The 19,386-nt window shown below is 48.4% G+C and overlaps 1 protein-coding gene across 1 annotated transcript in view; it reads right to left on the minus strand.

Annotated features, from left to right (window-relative positions):
* Positions 1-214: 214 nt before the first annotated feature.
* Positions 215-19,386, minus strand: part of Emp2 (epithelial membrane protein 2) — a 33,931-nt gene continuing 14,759 nt past the window's right edge. Inside the window, exons 2-5 of the mRNA XM_021185412.1 lie at positions 12,096-12,258; positions 6,561-6,666; positions 3,978-4,124; positions 215-3,065 (exon numbers count right to left, since the gene is read on the minus strand). Of these exons, the coding sequence (XP_021041071.1) occupies positions 2,878-3,065; positions 3,978-4,124; positions 6,561-6,666; positions 12,096-12,173 (519 nt within the window). The 5' untranslated portion in view covers positions 12,174-12,258 and the 3' untranslated portion in view covers positions 215-2,877. The remainder of the gene's footprint in view (positions 3,066-3,977; positions 4,125-6,560; positions 6,667-12,095; positions 12,259-19,386) is intronic.

A 19,386-nucleotide genomic window follows, 5' to 3' on the forward strand; every position in this document is an offset into this window, starting at 1 on the left:
AGAGGGTAGGAAGGGGCAGAGGGTAGGAAGGGGCAGAGGGTAAGAAGGGGCAGAGGGTAGGAAGGGGCAGAGGGTAGGAAGGGGCAGAGGGTAGGAAGGGGCAGAGGGTAGGAAGGGGCAGAGGGTAGGAAGGGGCAGAGGGTAGGAAGGGGCAAGAAGAATCTTGCTTCCCCCGCATCCCGGATCACAAACAAACACCATACAATTATCCAAATTCTTTAAACAGAGACCCAAAATAATTTTAATGCAAATGACAAACATGGGTTAGTCTGTCTCTGTTGCATACCCCACCCCCTGAATTACAGTACTTTATAAAAATGTAAGATACGCAAACTAAAGTTCCTTTAAATACAGTGACAGGTTTTGGTCCTAATACTTGCTTCTTGGATAAGGAACGCAGCTGTCTCTGCTGTTCTTTGATAACTAGTGATGAGCACCAATTGAGAGCTGCTCCTACCTAGGAGAAGGGTGGGTCTGTTCTCTCTCACACCCTCACCTCTTCTTAGCATCCCAAATGCAGGGCATAGAGCAGGAGAGGCACTTCTCATGGCACAGGTGGCTGTAGGCACAGGTGGCTGTAGGCACTGGAATGCTGGTCACAGTGGCAAACAGAGACAACCCACAGGACTATTCCCATAGCGTTGGACAAGGGCACTTCCATAGCCCTGGGGTTCTGAAGTGGGAATCTGTGCTGGTCAGGTCAGGCTTTTTCAGGCCTCTGGTTCTAAGGTGGTCTGTCTGTTTCCATCATGATCATCAGAACAATTTTTAAACAACTATTACAGAAAAGCCCCCAAGGGGAAGGTATGGAGGACACTTTAGATTGGCCTCCTTCCTTGGGCCTCACAAGACATGGAGAAACTCTACGACCTAGCCAGCAGTGAGCTGTGGAAAGTTCATTAAGGCAACAGGCGATCATTTGTCCTGTCACTGTCCCATATCACCTTGGCAGCCCTGCTAAGGGAAGGAAGGAAAGGAGGATAGAAGAGAGGGAGGAAGGGAGGGGAGTCCATTTGTACTGAGGTGGTGTCAATGATGGCCCTAAAGCCACTCAGACTCATCATCCCCCGGCTCCACTGGGACTGAGCTAGAGGCAAACATCCCCTCCCCTCAGGCAGCTTACATGTGAATGTGTTTAAACAGCACACCATGTCCCAGAATCACCTCTCCAACTCGATGCTCAAAAATGGAAAAAGGGTGTCCAAGGGAGGAGGTTGCCATCACAGAGCTCCTGGGACTCAGGTGTGGACGTCACTCTTCCAGGACTACTGAAGACCTCCCCATAGCCTCAGGGTTCAGGCCCACTTGGAAATGACTGGATTTTCCTTCGAGGACCATCTTAAGAGCCATGGCTCTGGGAATCCTTTCCTGTCTCCCTGTGGGGAGTATAGAATGCTCTACAGTAGTATTCTCTGATGAAACCCCATGGGCACTACCCAGTTAATAGCACTGGACCAAGTGGACCTCTGTTCAGAGCAATCGAGAGCCATCAACGCACTTAGATGAACACAGAGAAAGTAGGCCCCCTCTCACCCCGGAGGTTTTGAATCCCTGATGTTCCATCATGGTTGGTAGTTTCTCTAATTGGTTTCTGGCGTGTGTTCTTCACTAGACTGTGAGTCTCGTGAGGGATTGTTTTGAAAGAGTATCCCTTGCACCCAACACGTGACAAGACGCATTCATGCTGAATGATGGATGGGTGGATGAATGAATGGAAGACAGGTCTTCCAAGGCTCCAGAAACAGAGGATTAATGGAAGCATCCACATTAGCAAAAAGGGTGGGAAGAAAAGGAGAGACCTTCCCATGTAGGTCAGGGAGGAGGCTGCCCAGCCCACCTTCCAGGCTTGTATGGCCTGGGAATGGGGCACAAGTGTCCCAGATGTAAGCAGCTGTGGAAGAGGCAGCAAGAGCTGATGGAGGCTGAGACGTGGCTAGCAGTGGGGGCATCTCATTGGGATTAGCCTGGTAACATTTACAGGGTGGCTCTGCTCCCCCGGTTCTAGGGCTCTGACCTCCAGTTTTAATGCATTTAACCATATTGCAGGGAGCTCATCAGACACCCAGGCCCAGCCCTTCGATGAAGGATTCCGAGGGTCTTGGAAGTAGACTTGTGAACCGACGTGTACTAGATGCCCTACGGAATGACCTATGGACACTTAGTGCCTAAACATGACATCTGGGTCAAGCAAGGGTTACTCTCCTTAAGGCAAACAGGAGCAAACATCAACAAATTGGTGTGATGACCTAACTCATGGCAGGGGGGTTGGGAAACTCTGGGTCCCTTACAGACAAACCAGGGCCAGTCTTTGCCCACTTCTTACGTGAGCTTAGGTTTAATATCTGAGCATAGATGTCCCACATTTGGGCCCTCATCGTTCTACCTGTGGCTGTCAGAGTGGAGTGGGCAGGGCAAGAGGGAAGGGCAGATTCCTGCAAAGAGTCTGCTCCCAAAGACTGGCTTTCCCCACCTTTGGCCATACCCACACCACAGAGCCACCCTGGAGAAGCATCCTGTGGAGCTTGCTGGGCCTTGCTGAGACTTTTGGTAGGCAGGCATTCTGAATGCCAGCTTTCATGGTCTGGTTTGTGATCCCAAGAATGCAGAAACTCCTCTTCTCTGTTTCTATTCTTTCTTTCTTTCTTTCTTTCTTTCTTTCTTTCTTTCTTTCTTTCTTTCTTTCTTTCTTTCTTTCTTCTTCTTCTTCTTCTTCTTCTTCTTCTTCTTCTTCTTCTTCTTCTTCTTCTTCTTCTTCTTCATAAAAGCTTTTAAAGGAAACAATATGTTTGCTAGAAAAAACACAAAAAATGATTATATACAAAATGGTTATGTGGCCATGGATGCCACCCTGTGGGAGAGTGGTCAGACTTCTGACACTTATTTACGCTTCCTCAGGATCATGTACATGAGGCCACTGATGAAAGTGAAGGCAAAGGCCACCCAGGCCAGGATGAAAGAGTAGCCGTAACTGCCTTCTTTCAGTAGGTAATAGAGATTTCCGTTCTGTTGGTGAAGGTCTTGGCGCCGGTCTGTATAGATGGAAGCTCCGATCATGACACACAGACCTGCCAGGAACAAAGACAGGGTTCAGAAATATTGCAGGCCACACTAGAATCTGGACGTGGCCTCACACTTGTTAATGGCTTCCCACCAGCTTAGGATACAGACCTCAAGTCCCTTCCATGGCTTACGAGAGCCCGTTCGGTCTGCCCTCCTCATTCCAGCCCTCACAGCTCTGCTTCTTCATCCCAGCACCTTTGCCTGCCAAACTGTTCCTTCCACTCCATACCCAGACAACACATGGTACCCAAGCTCAGGCTTCAAGCTCTGGGAACACCTTCCCTTCCCCCCTAAATCCAAACTCCTCCATATTGAGTGTGTGCCAGCTTCTCCTTTCTGGGTGTTCCCCAACTTCCCTCCTTCAGTGATTTTGGTGGGATACAATGCAGAGGTGCAGCACAGGCTACAGGAGAAGAGCTTCTCTTTGCAGGAAGGAGTCTGTGTGTCACCTGCTAATGGTCTGTTTGTTCTGAGTTAACCATAAATCTACATGCCATCCAAAGTGGTGACCGAGAAGGAACTCAAGACTTCATGGTCTTAGTGTGTGCAAGAGATGAGGAGGAGGAAAGGTGGATCTCAGAGATGAGAGCTACCTGGCCAGAAAGCCATGCCTGAACTTGGAATTGATTTATTGTTTGCCCTACACTAGAGGAGCCCAAGAAAAGGAGGAGGAGAGCAGGTTTTGCTCTGGTTTTGTCCCCTTTCGAATAATGTATGCTCTAAAGAGTCACTTCCTGGCTGTCGTGTGTGTGTGTGTGTGTGTGTGTGTGTGTGTGTGTGTGTGTGTGTGTGTGTGTTTATAGGCAGCACAGGCTGTCTCATATGTGTACAGGCAGTACAGGCTATCTCTGTGTGTAGGCAGCACAGGCTGTCTCGTGTATGTACAGGCAGTGCACGCTGCTTCCAGGTTCACTTACAGGACATGAGCTGGATGATGGACGTCAGGACGAACCTCTCTCCCTGCTTGAGGCGGAAGAGCTGGAGCAGAAAGATGAGGAAGGAGATGCAGGAGAGGATGGTGGAGAGGATCATGGTGGCCTGCACCGCCTGTATCACAGAATAACCTGTGGGCAGAAGATGAAGGCTTCACACAAGGGTTATAGGACTGTCTGCAGCCAAGCATGTCCATCCAACTACTGGGCACTGTGACAAAGGGTTGTCATCTATAAACTTCACACTGAGATCTGACACCAAGGTAAGCTCATGTCTTAAGTGAGTCCACAGCATTGTGTTGGGCCCCATTCCTAGTCACTGTGCTCCGTGGGTCACAGACTGAACATACCTGGCCACCCTGGCAGTCTGCCAGACTACCTCGCTCTTCTCCTCCAGCTAGGCAGTTGATCAAATACCAACTTGAACAGAAGATGAAGCCAGAACCAAGACTCTGGCTTCTCCCTGCTCTGGATTGCAGCTCCTATCTATTTGGCTCAGGAAAAGAGCAACAGCCAGGGCTCAACCTTTTTAGTTTGCCTGATGGCTGGAGGGAGCTTCAATTGTAAGGGCTGGGTAAGGCATTAACAGCAATGGACCTTATCGCTCACATTAAGCTGCACATCTGGGCCCCACAGAAAACACCTGGTCCTGCTTCCTGTTTCCTTATGGCAAACAAATGTACTCTCCAACAGAACACATTACTTCTCAAAGTCCAGGATCAGGGGTAAATAAGCTATTGGGGGGGGAGGTCTCTGGCTAGGAATTGAGGGGAATGGGCCAAAGGACCTTGTGGGGTGTTAGGAACGTCCTCTGCTTGGCTTTCAGTGGTAGTTTGCTAGGATTAGAAAGAATTGTCAAAACTCGTTGCACCAAGGAGCCCTTAAGAAGTATGCATTTCCATGCTTGTAAATGATGGCTGTATTCTTAAAAATATTACCAGACTTTCCTGAGACAAAATAAACTGGAACATCAGGCACTGAGAACACTTCTAAAGTCTCCTAGGGAATTTCAAAGTGGGCCAAGGTTGTGACCCTGTGGCTTTGAACATTACTTACTAAATTTTCCAAGGAGCCACCTAGGATGGCTTATTTAAAATACAGATTCCTCACTCAGCCTCCGTTCCTCTGGGGTTGGTGCCAAGATAATATATTTTTAGCAAATACCCCAGGTGATTCATATCCTGTGACGAAGCAACTGTAGAAACTGGTTTTGTGAGAAGAAATGACTCTGTGCTTTTAGAATAGGTTCCTTGGCAATGAGCTGCAGAGTGTGCTGCTGGTGGCCATGATGTCCGTGTGGGTGAAACCCAGCCAGGCCACCAAAAGCAGGAAGTCAGTCAGGGGAGGACTGTTACCTTGCTGTGGTCTCAGGGTTCATGAAGGCCTCAGGAATGGGCTCACTTGCAGGGTTACCACCTCATAATACCTGCCAAGACAGCCAGGCCCCCATAGCAGCAGTGTCTGTAGTCTTGGGCTATTTCTGAGGTGTGTCAGTTGAAGGGAGAACCCAGAAAGTTCCAGAAATCAAAATCTGAATCTGCCACGCACCATACTGGGTCACACAATGAAACGACATGCAGAGATTGTATTGGGTGTTGTAAGTCATCTAGAAACTACAGTGTAGAGGTGGTGTGCACCCTTCCACAGCCTTGGGGAATCCTTGCAGGGTTTCAGGACTGGTCCCTGCACAGCTGCAGGGGCTACAGCTGCATTTGAGTTGCTTAAATTTTGGTTTTGTTTAGCACAAAAAAATCAGTAAGGAGAGGGTGGGCCAGAGAGAGCTCACTGGCTAAGGCTCCTCCACCGTCCACAACCATGCTGGACAACCTGAGTTGGAGCCATGGAGAACTGACTCCCACAGTTCTCTCTGAGGTCCACGTGTGTGTCATGGCCTCTGACAAACAGAGACAGAGGGAGTCAGTTGGGTTAGACTTCACTGAGGGTCTTTGGCTTTTAATTTAGCCTTTCCTCCTGTTTTCATGGCTTGTGACACCAGTTTACCACTGATGATACAGTACGGCTCAGATACATTTACTTAGGAAATAAATTTACATGTGGAAGAAACCGGAGCTGGCACAAGTTTTTTTTTACAGGAAAGAGCCAGGCAATAAATTATTTCAAGCTTCTGGTCACATTATTATTATTATTATTATTATTATTTCTCCTCCTTTTTTGTTTTGAGGATTTTGTTCTTTTTACAACTCTTTTAAAATGTTAAAACCATTCTTAGCTCATGGGCCACACCAAAGCAGATCTTGGGCTGCATTTAGCTGGTAGTTCACGGATTCCTGATTTAAAGAGCTATAATACAGGAATTCCCACAGAGAGGCATGGAACACCAAGAGCAGAGGCCCAAAAACACTGCTTCTGGACTCAGCAAGCTGTCTTGATGGGTCCAGTTTATCACCATCGCTGACTGTTCCTGGGGCTCCGTCGGCATGACATACAGGGACAGAGAGCAAGCAGATAGGCCTGGATCTGCTGAGATGGACCTGACCTGGCTGGGTCTGCCAAGTCTCAGGAGAGAGGGGATATGGGAATGGTGATGCCCCAGCCACCCACACTCACCTTTAAACTCTTCAGAGTCGGTCAGGTCATTGATCTCGGTACAGTTTGTGCTATTTGTGCACACTCTCCAGAGGTCAGCAGAGAAGCTGTCTCCTACCCACCAAGCCTGCGAAGGGAATGGAAGCTGCTGGTTAGGGACGTGCAGATCCTGAGTCCTGCTGGGCCCTCAGCACTCATGGCTTCTCAAGGGCAGACCACAAGTGAGTCTCCTGAGGACTTGGTTCAAATGCACACTTGTGAGTCAAGAGGCCTCAGATCGGTTCTGGGTCTCTGCTGAGTCCCATGGGATGCCAGGTCTTCAGAGGGATCTGAGGTGGCTCGTGTTCTCATGACCCATGGGAGAAATATCCTGAGGGTCAGTGGAGGCCAGTTCTACCAGAATGGCATGGGGAATGTGGAGAAGAAAGGGTGACATCAAGGGGCCAGGAGATCTGATGGGTGGATAAGAAAACATGGCACATGTACACAGAAGAAAAAAATAAAATCATAACATTTGGAGGAAAATAGGTGAGCACACGAGTGAGGCTCGGGGAGACAAACACTCGAGTTTCTCTTACATGAAGAACTGGATTCAGAGCTGTGTATGCATGCGTGTATCTGTGTGTGTGTGGTTATAGGCCATGGGATTAGGACCGGATCAGAACCCGGAAGAGGTGGGAAATAGAACATAACTGAATTCACGTGATGAGCAGAGGCAGGGTGCTAACTGTGAAAGGAGAAAGGCCCAGCTGGAGAAGGGGAGAGGGAAGGAAGGGCAGAGGGAGGGAGGGGAAGGAAGGGCAGAGGGAGGGAGGGGAAGGAAGGGCAGAGGGAGGGAGGAGAAGGAAGGGCAGAGGGAGGGAGGGGAAGGAAGGGCAGAGGGAGGAAGGGGAAGGGAAGGGAGGGCAGTGGGAGGGAGAGGAAGGGAGGGCAGAGGGAGGGAGGGGAAGGGAGGACAGAGGCAGGATGGAGAAGGAAGGGCAGAGGGAGGGAGGGGAAGGAGGGCAGAGGGAGGATGGAGAAGGAAGGGCAGAGGGAGGGAGGGGAAGGAAGGGCAGAGGGAGGAAGGGGAAGGGAAGGGAGGGCAGTGGGAGGGAGAGGAAGGGAGGACAGAGGGAGGGAGGGGAAGGAAGGGCAGAGGCAGGATGGAGAAGGAAGGGCAGAGGGAGGGAGGGGAAGGGAGGGCAGAGGGAGGGAGGGGATGGGAGGGCAGAGGCAGGGAGGGGAAGGGAGGGCAGAGGAAGGGAGGAGAAGGAAGGGAAGAGGGAGGGAGGGGAGGGAAGGGCAGAGGGAGAGAGGGGAAGGAAGGGCAGAGGGAGGGAGGGGAAGGAAGGGCAGAGGGAGGGAGGAGAAGGAGGCCAGAGGGAGGGAGAACCATGAAAACAAAGTCTAACATTGCACGGGTATGAAGATGCCTCCATTAATCCCACTGCTCTTTAAACCTAAAAATTAATTTCAAAAAAGTTTCCCTGGGCTGTGAGATGGCTGAGGAATGAAGAGCCTCCTTAGCCCAATGACCTGAACTTGGAACCACATGGGGGAAGGAAAGAACCAACTCCAGAAAGTTGTCCTCCGGCCTCTACACATGTGTCATGGTGAGCGCCCCACCCCCACAGGAATAAAAAATATAAATAAATGCTTAAATGTTAAAGTGTTCAAACAATAAAGAATTAAAATAAAACTAAAAGCTGAGCGTCCTGCGACCAGTGGATATTCTCGTTGCCTTAGCTTTCCCTCGCAGCAGCCCTCTCCTTTTCCTGCCTTAAAGGCCGGGCACCTCCTGCACACCCACTAAGCCTACAGGTGTCCACGGGCAGCACGGTATCAAGATGTCCTGTCTCACAGGCTGTCTCATGGCTGCCACACTTCCACCTGTCCTCTCAGTGACAAGCTAACAGAAACGCCTGGGTGTGGGAGCATATTCCTGCCCCAAGGCCTGTCCAGTCCTTTCAACTAAGCTCGGGACCTTGCTGGAATCTCAAAGGACTCAATGCAGGAAACAAACAAAAACGACAATTCTAGAACAAAATTCAGTACCTTTTCTTGGCAACTCCAAATACTTCAAGCCAAGGTGTCTGTGTGACTACAGCCTAGGCCACTCAGCAGCTCAGCAAGACCCTCCAACAGGCAAACCATGTTCACATCCCTTGGCAGAGTCGAGAACCAGGAGTTTCTGGGATGTTTCCAGTCCTGGCTCTAAATCCTACTACAGTGTAGCAAGGGCCAGGACCAACTGGGGGTTCAATTCCTTCTCTGGGAACCATCAGAGGCAAGTCCCTACCTCCCAGACAACCCAGGATGATGCACACAAGGAGGCTGAATGCTGCCAAGGGGGTCATCAGACTGACAGATGGAGTGATTAATGTTGCTGCTGTTACAATTAACACCGGGTAGATATGTGGGCAGCCCTGGGTGCCATATGCACAGTGCATGTTAACTCCTGGGATATATGACCACGGCCATCCACTTGGTTAGACAAGGAGATGTCTAGGGGAATCTGAACACATTTCTAAGTGTCTATGAGGGTGTTTCCAAAGAGGGCTGACACGAAAGAGTAACAGAAGAAAATAAGGCCTGCTCTGAATATGGGCAGAGCTATCTACCCAGTGAGCTGGTATCCTGCATGGAAGCAAGCTGAAGGAAGGCAGTGTGTGTGTGTGTGTGTGTGTGTGTGTGTGTGTGTGTGTGTGTGTGTGTGGTGTATCCATCCATCTGTGTTGTGTGTATCTGTCTGTCTGATGTATCTGTCTATCTGTGGTGTGTGTGTGTGTTTGTCTGTCTGTCTGTCTGTCTGTCTGGTGTATCTATCTGTGGTGTGTCTGTCTCTCTGTCTGTCTGTCTGTTTGGTATATCTGTCTGTCTGTGGTGTGTGTGTGTCTGTCTGGTATGTCTGTCTGTCTGTTTGTACACGCCCCTTTTTTTCCTGAGTGATAGTGTCTAACCCTGCTCCCACCCTTTGCTGATGTGGGAATGCAGTGTTTTTGGTCATCCATCCTGGACTGAGAACCAACAGCTCTCCAGGAGTCCTCCAAACTTCAGTGCCTTGCTGGGGCTGCTGAGGCATCCAGCCTTGTGATCTGAGCAACTATGGGGTCCATAATCTCTCCAGTGTGAGGCAGCTGCTGTTGTCCCACTCAGCTCATGTCAGCCAATCTAAATTTTACACACACACATACATGACACATACACATACCACACAAATACACATGCATATATAGCTATCATACACATACAGACACCACAAATACACACACACACACACACACCACACAAATACACATACACATCACACAAACACATACACATATGCATTATCAGACAATACACCACACATACACACACACCACACCACACACACACACACACACACACACACACACACACACACACACTCCTAGAGATCCCCAACTGACTTGTGCCTTCTGAGCAGTTTTCTTCCCTTTAAGTCTCTGCAGTTTGAAATGATGAGATGAAGCTCAGCCTTTGGGTCAGGACCAGATCTCTGTTAGAAGCATCACCTCCTACCCGAGGCCAAGAGGGAATCAAATATTCTCTTGCTATTATAATACAGCTGCCAGCTGGACTCGGGAGGAACAAGTTATATGTTAGGGGCCTGTGGAGAGTTTAGAAAGTTCCACTCATGAGATCTACTGGGAGTCCGTGAGTAAGCTCCTCATACAGGGGTCTGCCTAGTAAGAAGATGCAGGAGACCAGGAAGAGATGCCCTGGGTAGGTCATACAGACTGATTTTACTCCCTGTAGGGGAGCTGTCAACATCTGGAGAAAACATTCCTTCAACTCTGCATTCAAGCAAGACTGATACCCAGTGAGGAAGGCCAAGGATGTTGTTAGACCATCTGCAGGGCACCAGATGGCCTTCACATGAATTACCACAACCGTTAGCCATTGTGACTACAACAGCAGTAAGCATCCTGTGTGTGGGCATCTCTGGGGTAGGATACAGCACCTTTGGGAGTGCTCCCTCCTGGATGTGTAGTATAGCTGAGCTTGTGGCAGTTCTAGTTTTACCTTATTTAGAAAATAATCAAGACATACAGTATGGGCCTGGAGAGATGGCTCAGAGGTTAAGAGCACTGATTGCTCTTCCAAAGGTCCTGAGTTCAATTCCCAGCAACCACATGGTGGCTCACAACCATCCGTAATGGGATCTGATGCCCTCTTCTGGTGTGTCTGAAGACAGCTACAATGTACTCATAAATAAAAAAATAAATCCTTTTTAAAAAGTATATATTTAAAAAAACAAAAAGACATACAGTATTAGGTTTCACTCTGGCACTGTCAAAGTAAATCTGTGCTGATTGCTTCTCCTGCTCTTCTCTTTCCTCCTCCTGACCTGCGCTTGGCCATCCCTACACCACGACCTCCCCTTGCATCTACCTCACTCACATCCTAGCATCCTCTCCTCCCACGCTCTCTCACCTCAAAGTCTTGGGAGATCTTGTTTGTTTTCTTTAACTTCTTTGAGTACTTCATATATACACGGATGCCCTTTCCTCCCTCTCAGCCCTCCTCTTCCTTCCCCACAGCATCCCTTCTTCTTTCCAACAAGTTCTTTTGTACTCTCAGGTCTTTCTGATAGTTGTGTGACCCACTGAGTTTAATTGGACATGTCTGCATGAGTGTGGGTGGGGTTGTTCACTGGAATCAGGCAACTTACCCGTGGCTACACCACCGAATAGAATGTTGTCATTTGTTTCCTGATAGAGTCGTTCTGATAAGGGTGAGGTGAAAGCTCACAGGAGATTTAATTTTCATTACCCTGGTGGATTTATTGATCCATTTATTAACTCTCTCTCTCTCTCTCTCTCTCTCTCTCTCTGTGTGTGTGTGTGTGTGTGTGTGTGTGTGTGTGTAGGCTAAGAACCACATGAGAGCTGAATTCACCCTTGTGTGTAAGTGTATGTGTCTTTGTGTGCATGTGTACACTTGAGTGTGTATGTCTGTGTATGTGTTTAAAAGTTTTGCAGTTTTTAATGTATTTTAGATATTAGCTCAGGCAAAGCTTTGGAGAACTTATTTTGTATTCTAATGTAAAAGGTAAAATAGGAGCTGGAGAGATGGTTCAGAGATGGTTCAGCCAAGAGCACTTGTAAAGGACCCAAGTTCAATTTCCAGAGCCCATATGGTGCTCACAACCATTTGTGATTCCAGTTCCAGAGCATCAAGATCTTTTTTGGACCACAGTTGGTATACACAAAAGCACACAGGGAAAATATTCATAAACATAAGATAAAGTAAATAAATGTAAAGAATAAAATAAAAATATTTAATAGAGAAACAGAAGAACTTTCTAACTCCACATGACAATGGTGTGGAAACTGAGAACTGCAGGACAGCTCTGCTCATCCTTGGGGGCTTCAAGGAGTTGAACATCACCTCAACTGCCCTGTTTTACAGGACCTCATCTAGACCTGAGCTCAGGATGCCCGGGATGAGATATTCCAGAGAAAGGACACCCCAGATCACAGTCGCTTGCTCCCTGTACTCCACCCCAACCTATGGACTCCTCAGTGGCTGACAGGAACAGGAACTTACATTGTCAATGGTAGAAATGAACAGGAGTGCCGTGGACACGATGTGGAAGACAATGATGAAGGCAAGAATCACCAACATGTTCACAGGGCAGTGAAGGCCAAGGGGGCAGCAGGAAGTCCAAAGAGAGATGAGGAGACAAAGATGGCGAGGGACAAATCCAAACCTGTCAACAAGACAAAACTCGAATCAACGACTTTTAACAGGATCTCAGAAAATGTATGACAGCTCTTCCCATCTTCCTGCTTGGAGCCTTCACCATAGCAAAGTCTGGAGGGCTCTGCAGTGCTGGATCTAAGTGGAGCAGAGGCAGTGAGTTCAATTCAAATCTCTCTCTACTTCAGAGCTGAGACCTGTAGATGTCTTGCTTTGCATGCAGGAGGCCCAGGATTTGATGTCCCACCACTGCATAAGCATGGGGCACCTGCCTCTAATCCCAGCATTTGGGACGTGGAGGAGGGAGGGTTATAATTGCAAATCCTTAGTGACATGATGAGTCCCAGAGGCCAGCCTGAGTTACACGAGGCCCTGTCTCAAAAGCAACAGAGCCCAAACACATGGATCTACAAGTACTTGTCACACCAAGAATGGAAACCTGGTGACCTGAGTTCAACCCCTAGACCCCACTTCCAAGTGAAGGGAGAGAATTGACTCCACAAAGTTGTCCTCTGACTGCCACGTTTGTACAGTGGCATGCATATACACTATCACAAACCATATGTGTACATACATACATTTTTTTGGTGCTTTTGCTTTTTGTTCTTTGAGACAGGGTCTCAGTATGTAGTCCTGGCTGGCCTAGGATTCACTGTAGACCAGGCTAGCCTGGAATTCACAGAGATCCACCTGCCTCTGCCTCCCAAGTGCTGTAATTAAAGGTTTGTGCCACAGAGTTCAGTTTACATATACATTTGAAGAATGTTGGCTCCTGAAATATTCATACAATGTATGGTAGGTAGGTTTTATTTCACTTTCCTCTCTGGTCTCACAGGAAGACTACACTTCCCAGAATCCCTTAGGATGGGCATTTTGGGTGGGCCAGTATAGCAAGGTGGCACTGAAACCTCATACCTTGGATTGAGATTATGATTGACAAAACTGGATATTTAGCCCCTGAGATTTCTGGGTAATTGTTTTTAAACTCTGATAGGACAATCTCAATCATACAGAACAGGAAGCAACTTCGAAATGAAGCCAAAGTCCTATACCACACTCAGGAAAGACAGGCCACTCCATGTGTGAGCAAAGAAGCAAAAAGGAATGGATGCCTGTGGTCAGCTCTTCTTCTTGTGCATTGAAGGACCAAGGAATGGTGCCACCCAAAGTGGATGTCTTCCCACCTCAAGTAACCTAGAGAAGACAATCCCACAGACATGGCCAGAGATCTGTCTCCCTGGTGATTCAAGATCTCACCAAGTTCCCAGCTAAGACTTATCGCACCCGTGATTTAGTGCAGGCTGTTTTCTTAGCAGGAATGCTACCTAAGAAATGTGGCATCAGTGCATCCCACAAGCAGACACAGAGTGTCCTTCTGTCCCTTACTTGGTAGGGAGCTGGTCAGCTGGTTATGGTCTGTCGAAGTCACTTCCTTTTCTTTTGTAATCACAAAGCACTCTGGGGATGGAGGTCTAGCTCGGTGGCAGAGGGCTGGCCTAGATGTGTCAGATCCTGGAGCTTGAGCTCAGAACTCTGTGTGTGTATGTGTGTGTGTGTATGTGTGTGTGTGTATGTGTGTGTATATGTCTGTATATGTGTGTATGTGTGTGTATGTGTGTGTATGTGTGTGTATGTGTGTGTATGTATGTATGTGTGTGTATATGTGTGTATGTGTGTGTATGTGTGTATATGTGTGTGTATGTATATGTGTGTATATGTGTGTATGTGTGTGTATGTGTGTATGTGTGTGTATATGTGTGTATATGTGTGTATATGTGTGTATGTGTGTGTATGTGTGTATATGTGTGTGTATGTGTGTATGTGTGTGTATATGTGTGTATGTGTGTGTATGTGTGTATGTGTATGTGTGTATGTGTGTGTGTATGTGTGTGTATATGTGTGTATGTGTGTATATGTGTGTATGTGTGTATATGTGTGTATGTGTGTATGTGTGTGTATATGTGTGTGTATGTGTGTATGTATGTATATGTGTGTATATGTGTGTGTGTATGTGTATGTGTGTGTGTGTCACAGAAAGACAGAGACAGAGGTTGAGAGATAAAACGATACACACAGAGATAGAGAAAGAGACAGAAAGAAAACCAGAGATAAGAGAAGGAAACAGTCACAGAACCATCTGTAGGCAGGGGCTGCACCAGCAGGGTGGCCTGAGTCGAGGTCCCCATGAAAAGTGGACAGGACACAGTGTACCTGTTAACTCCCACCCCCACCCCACGAAATGGGGAGGTGATGGCCAGAGCCTGAGGGTCGGCTAGCCAGTCTAGCCAAAATGGTGAACTCCAGGTTCACGGGAAATCCTGTCTTGGAAAACAAGGTGGAGATTGATGGGAGAAGACAACTAATACTGAGCTCTGGCCATACACGAGTGCACAAGGACCAGCGAGGGGGTCCACACACAGACATGCGTAACACACACAGGGAAAGACTTGTTACTACATGCATAATATTTTCAGGGAAAGATGCTTTATTGTGGTAAAATATGAATAAAATACAACTTGCCCCTTGTGGCTTTATGTTCAAACACTGCATCTCCATTACCGCTCCCCAGTTCTAGAGCAACCTGCTGCTCTAACATGAAACGGGTACCCACTACGCCATCGTTCCTCACCCACCCAACCCTAAGTCTCTGGACTGGACTACATGGACACTTGACAACGGAATGGCATAGTTTGTGATCTTTTGTGTCTGGCTTCTCTACTCAGATTTGTACCCCTACGTTATAGCACGGTCACGGAGATGTCCTCAGATAGTGTGAGGACCCAGCCTTCATGAAGTGCTCACCTCAAAAGCTTGAGTGGCACCAACTGTCCTGTCGGCTTCTCTGATGGATATGCCCTGGACACAGGCGCTACCCCCTCTGCCAGTTCTCTCTCGCTGACATGCTGCTTGCCCCTCCATTATTCCCTCTGGAACTGACTGAGGCTTGTGGGCCCACACCGACTCGTCTCTGAGCCTAGAAATCATCACACGACCCAGGAGATGTAAAGCCACAGAAGACATTCAGGGAGGTCCGGGCAGCCATTCCTGAAGTGGCCGGCTCAGAGATTCCTCCAATTCTCCACTAAGGGACAAATTCCCCTTTGTGGAGGCTGCATTACGCCCAGTGCTACACTGACTCCAAATAACTGCACTCCTGACCTTCCAATAAAAGCTCCCTAGCCAGGCTGAATGCCACGGCACTGCCATGTGCCCCAAGGCCGGGTCACCAGGACAGAACTCCAAGACTGTAATGGTGGTCTTCAGAGAACATAACACATAACACAAACATGCACACATACAAAACTGAAAACTCTAAAAAAAAAAAAAAAAAAAAAAAAAAAAAAAAAAAACGGATGGAAGCTTTAGCCACTTTTCAAGAGTATGGTATTCAGACAAAACCTGATTTCTTCACTATTTTGGTGTGTATTTGTGGGAGGGCACATGTACCATGCAATGTAGAAGTCAGAGGTCAACTCTTGGGATTTGGTTCTTGTCTTCAGCTGTGGGCTCAGCGTGCGTCCTCAGGTCATCAAGCTTGGCAGTCAGCACTTTTACTCAGTGGGTCATCTTGACTGCCTGATTTTGGATGTACACCAGCGTGGCATTAGCTAACACTAATTCCTCACGTAGTGTGAAAGAGCACACTCTAGCCTTTCTGAATACCCCGTGGAAAAAGACATAGCTGACTGTCAACCTTGTCTCCATTGCCCCCTCCCCAGCCCACCCCACACTGCTGGTATCTAGAATTTAATAACATCTTTTAGTCTTTCTTTCTCATAATACCGTTTATAGTAGTGATACACAGCATCCTTTCAAACAAACCCATTCAGGTTTTAAAACAATTAATTGGAGAAAATTACTATGTTAAGCTTTGTGATGAGGTAGTTGTGGGAGGACTAGGAGCTCAAAACCAGCTTTGGTGGCATCGATAGTGAGTCTGAGGCCAGCTCGGGTTACAGGAAGGCCTGTCCCAAAAAAAGGAAAAGGGAAGAAGAAAGACATGAGAGAGGAAACAAGAGAGGGAAGGGATAGGAGAGGAGGGGGTGGAGGAAGGAAGGGGGTAGAGGAGGGAAAGAGAGGGGAGGAGAGAGAGGAGGGAAGTGATGGAGAGGGGAGGAGAGGGAAGGGGATAGGAAAGGGGGAGAGGTGGGAGGTATTTAACACCATGATTACAGCTCCTGACTGGTTTTCATATGAATTCTGGGATCTGAACTCTGGCCCTCTGGCTTGCAAGGCAAGCACTTCACCACTGAGCTGTCTCCTCAGCCCCTTATTAACTTCCTTTTAAAATGCCTACTACATTTGTTTATTTTACATGTGACCCTGGGCATGGGCCCCGTCCCAGCGAGCTTGTGGCAATCAGAGGCTAACTATGGGAGCCGGTTCTCTCTCTTTCCAGAACTCCCAAGGCAGGTAGACAGGACCAGAGGCAGTCACCTTTACCTGCTAAGCCATCTTGACAGCCTGTTACCTTCTTTGTTGATTTAGTGTGTTGGGGCTCACCGTGCTGATCAGGGACAACTTTCAGGAGGGGTTCTCTCCCTCCACTGGGCTGAAGTAGCTCTGGCTCATTTCTGCTGCACTCAAGGTTCCTCCCCTTTCACACAACACCCCTACCCCTCTCCTATCACCTAAGTGTCTCTGTGCAGCTAACTGTCATCCCTGTCTGCTCCACCCTTCATCACAGGGAGTCTAGTTTCATGTGGGATGGATCCTCTGGGCACTCAGCTCCTTGAATCTGTTCTAGTTCCTGCAGGTCGTGCAGTTCTAGCCGTCATCATTTTGCCTTCTTTTTTCTCCAAGAATGCCAGCCCATCTCTCTTTGTCTCTGTTCCTTCATTTTCCATACTTCTTTGTATGTTCTTCCTACATTTTTAAAAAAAAATAACCCAGGCCTTGATTGCAGAGGCCTAGATACAAGTCCACCCCTCACAGAGGGCATTTCCACTCTGTCCCTCTCCTGGCTCTGTCCTCCCCAGACTCTTCCCATGTGCAGCCTCAGCGGTGGCTGCTGCCCCAGGCTGAGCCATCTACACACTTCAGGGACGACCAGCAAATCCCACTGTGGGCGGCTAGAACTGCACGACCTGCAGGAACTAGAACAGATTCAAGGAGCTGAGTGCCCAGAGGATCCATCCCACATGAAACCAGACTCCCTGTGATGAAGGGTGGAGCTGTGTTTACACAGCCTGTCTTGGTGTCAAGCTTCATGAAGCTAGCTGAGCAAGGGCTCATTAGCTCCATTTCACAGATGACAAACTGAGGCTTCTGAAGGCTTCGGAGCAAGACCCAACCCTTGGTCCTTTTCTGTGTTTCTGTGTCCTTCTCTCTCCTGCTCCTTCACAGATTCAGAGACCAAGGAAAGCACAGAAGGGCTCACTGGCCCTCCAATGACACTACTCTCCAGATGCCACTCTTACCTTGCCAAGAATTGTGGGGTACTGTTAGCGAGGTGCTGTTGATGGGGAGGGCTCAGGACTGTTCTACAGGCAGCACAGGGTCTCCTCCTGTCCTTCCTTAATATAATCCCCAAGGCAGGAGCCCAGGACCTCAACTTTCGCCAAGAGGAAGTGGCTTTGGCACAGGCTACATTTGTGCAGAGAAACCAAGCGGCTAGGGAGGATCTACTGTTTGGATGGCTGCTCTGTCCCTCCTGTTCCTTTCTACCACACCTCCCTATAACTGACACCAAGGCCTGGGCTAGGACGATTACCAGAAGATAGACAGATAGACACAAGAGCAGGCTGGAGGTGTGGGGCCTTCTAAGGCAGACCTAAGTTAGCTGATGAGATCTGGGCAGTCCTCAAGTACAAATCCCTCCACCCATAGTCTTGCCCCACGGGTACTGGCCTAGCACTGGGAAGGGTGAGCCAGAGAAACGCTGGGCCCAACAACTGAGGAAATCTGGTACCCACCCTGAGCTTGTGCCTCCACCCCAGGCGCCTAGAGCCCAGGCCTCTTGCACTCCCTTAGCATGCCAGCCGAGAGTGGCTCTGGCCTCTGTTTTCAGGAAAACAGAGCACAATGCAGCCTCCTGGGCTGGTGTCTGGACACCAGCCAGAGGGAATGTCGAGGCTTCTGGGATGCCTTAGGGACAGTGGAAGCCCACAGGCCCTGGACAGTCTAGCTTCATGCTCAGGCTTCACTCTGGGGCTCTGGGCTAAAGGCCAGTATTTGGCACTGTCCAGAAATGGCCACAGGCAGGACACTGGAATTTGGCAGAGTCCCAGTGCAGAAGCCACAGAGACTGAATGGCTTGTCTGCACCCCTGTAGGTCTTCCAGCCCAGTGGCAGAGTAACCATGACATCAGCAATAAGGACAGCCAATGTGCATTGCCCAAGTATACCAGACTCTCCCAAAGGAACCACTGTTCATGAAATGAACACTGATTGAGCGCCTGCGGTATACCAGGTACTCGGTGACATGTGAATACCTAAATACTGTGAGTTCTGTGCATCTAGGAGGTTCTAGCCGCAGGAAGTCCAAGAGTACATAAATAAACAGATGTGGCTTGCCAGTGAACACAGTGGTATGGTAGGCCCTGGGTGAAATAAATAACACCCAAGCTTGGTCTCCAAGGTTAACACCAGAGAATGCCCCAAGATGCTGAGATGAACCTATGCAAGGGGAGCATGTGCCCAGCAGGAGCTGAACCTCTGGCTGGCAGAAGCTTAACAGACCTGAAGAGCTGTGGGGCAGCCATGGGGAAAAAGCCCCAGGCCCAGACTGACTCACTAGTTAACTCAGCCAAACATTTAAAGGGGAATAACACCAATTCCAGGAAGCCTAACAGAGAGCAACAACCGTCCCTTCCACTGGCCATTGTGAAAGGCTGACATGACTGGACAACCCTATAAGAATGGACAGCCCTGAAAACATATAACAGTAAAATCACATGGGCTGATTAAGAGTAAATATATATATATATATTCATGCATGCATGCAATAACAATTAGTGGGAAAAAAAAGCCATGGATTTGAAGGAGAGCAAGGAGTGGTATACGGAAGGGTTTAGAGGGAGAAAAGGAAACAGAAAAATATTATAATTTCATTATAATTGAGAGAGAGAGAGAGACAGAGAGAGAGACAGAGAGAGACAGAGAGAGAGAGAGAGAGAGAGAGAGAGAGAGAGAGAGA

Source organism: Mus caroli, chromosome 16 (assembly GCF_900094665.2).
Source record: "Mus caroli chromosome 16, CAROLI_EIJ_v1.1, whole genome shotgun sequence".
NCBI classification, from domain to species: domain Eukaryota; kingdom Metazoa; phylum Chordata; class Mammalia; order Rodentia; family Muridae; genus Mus; species Mus caroli.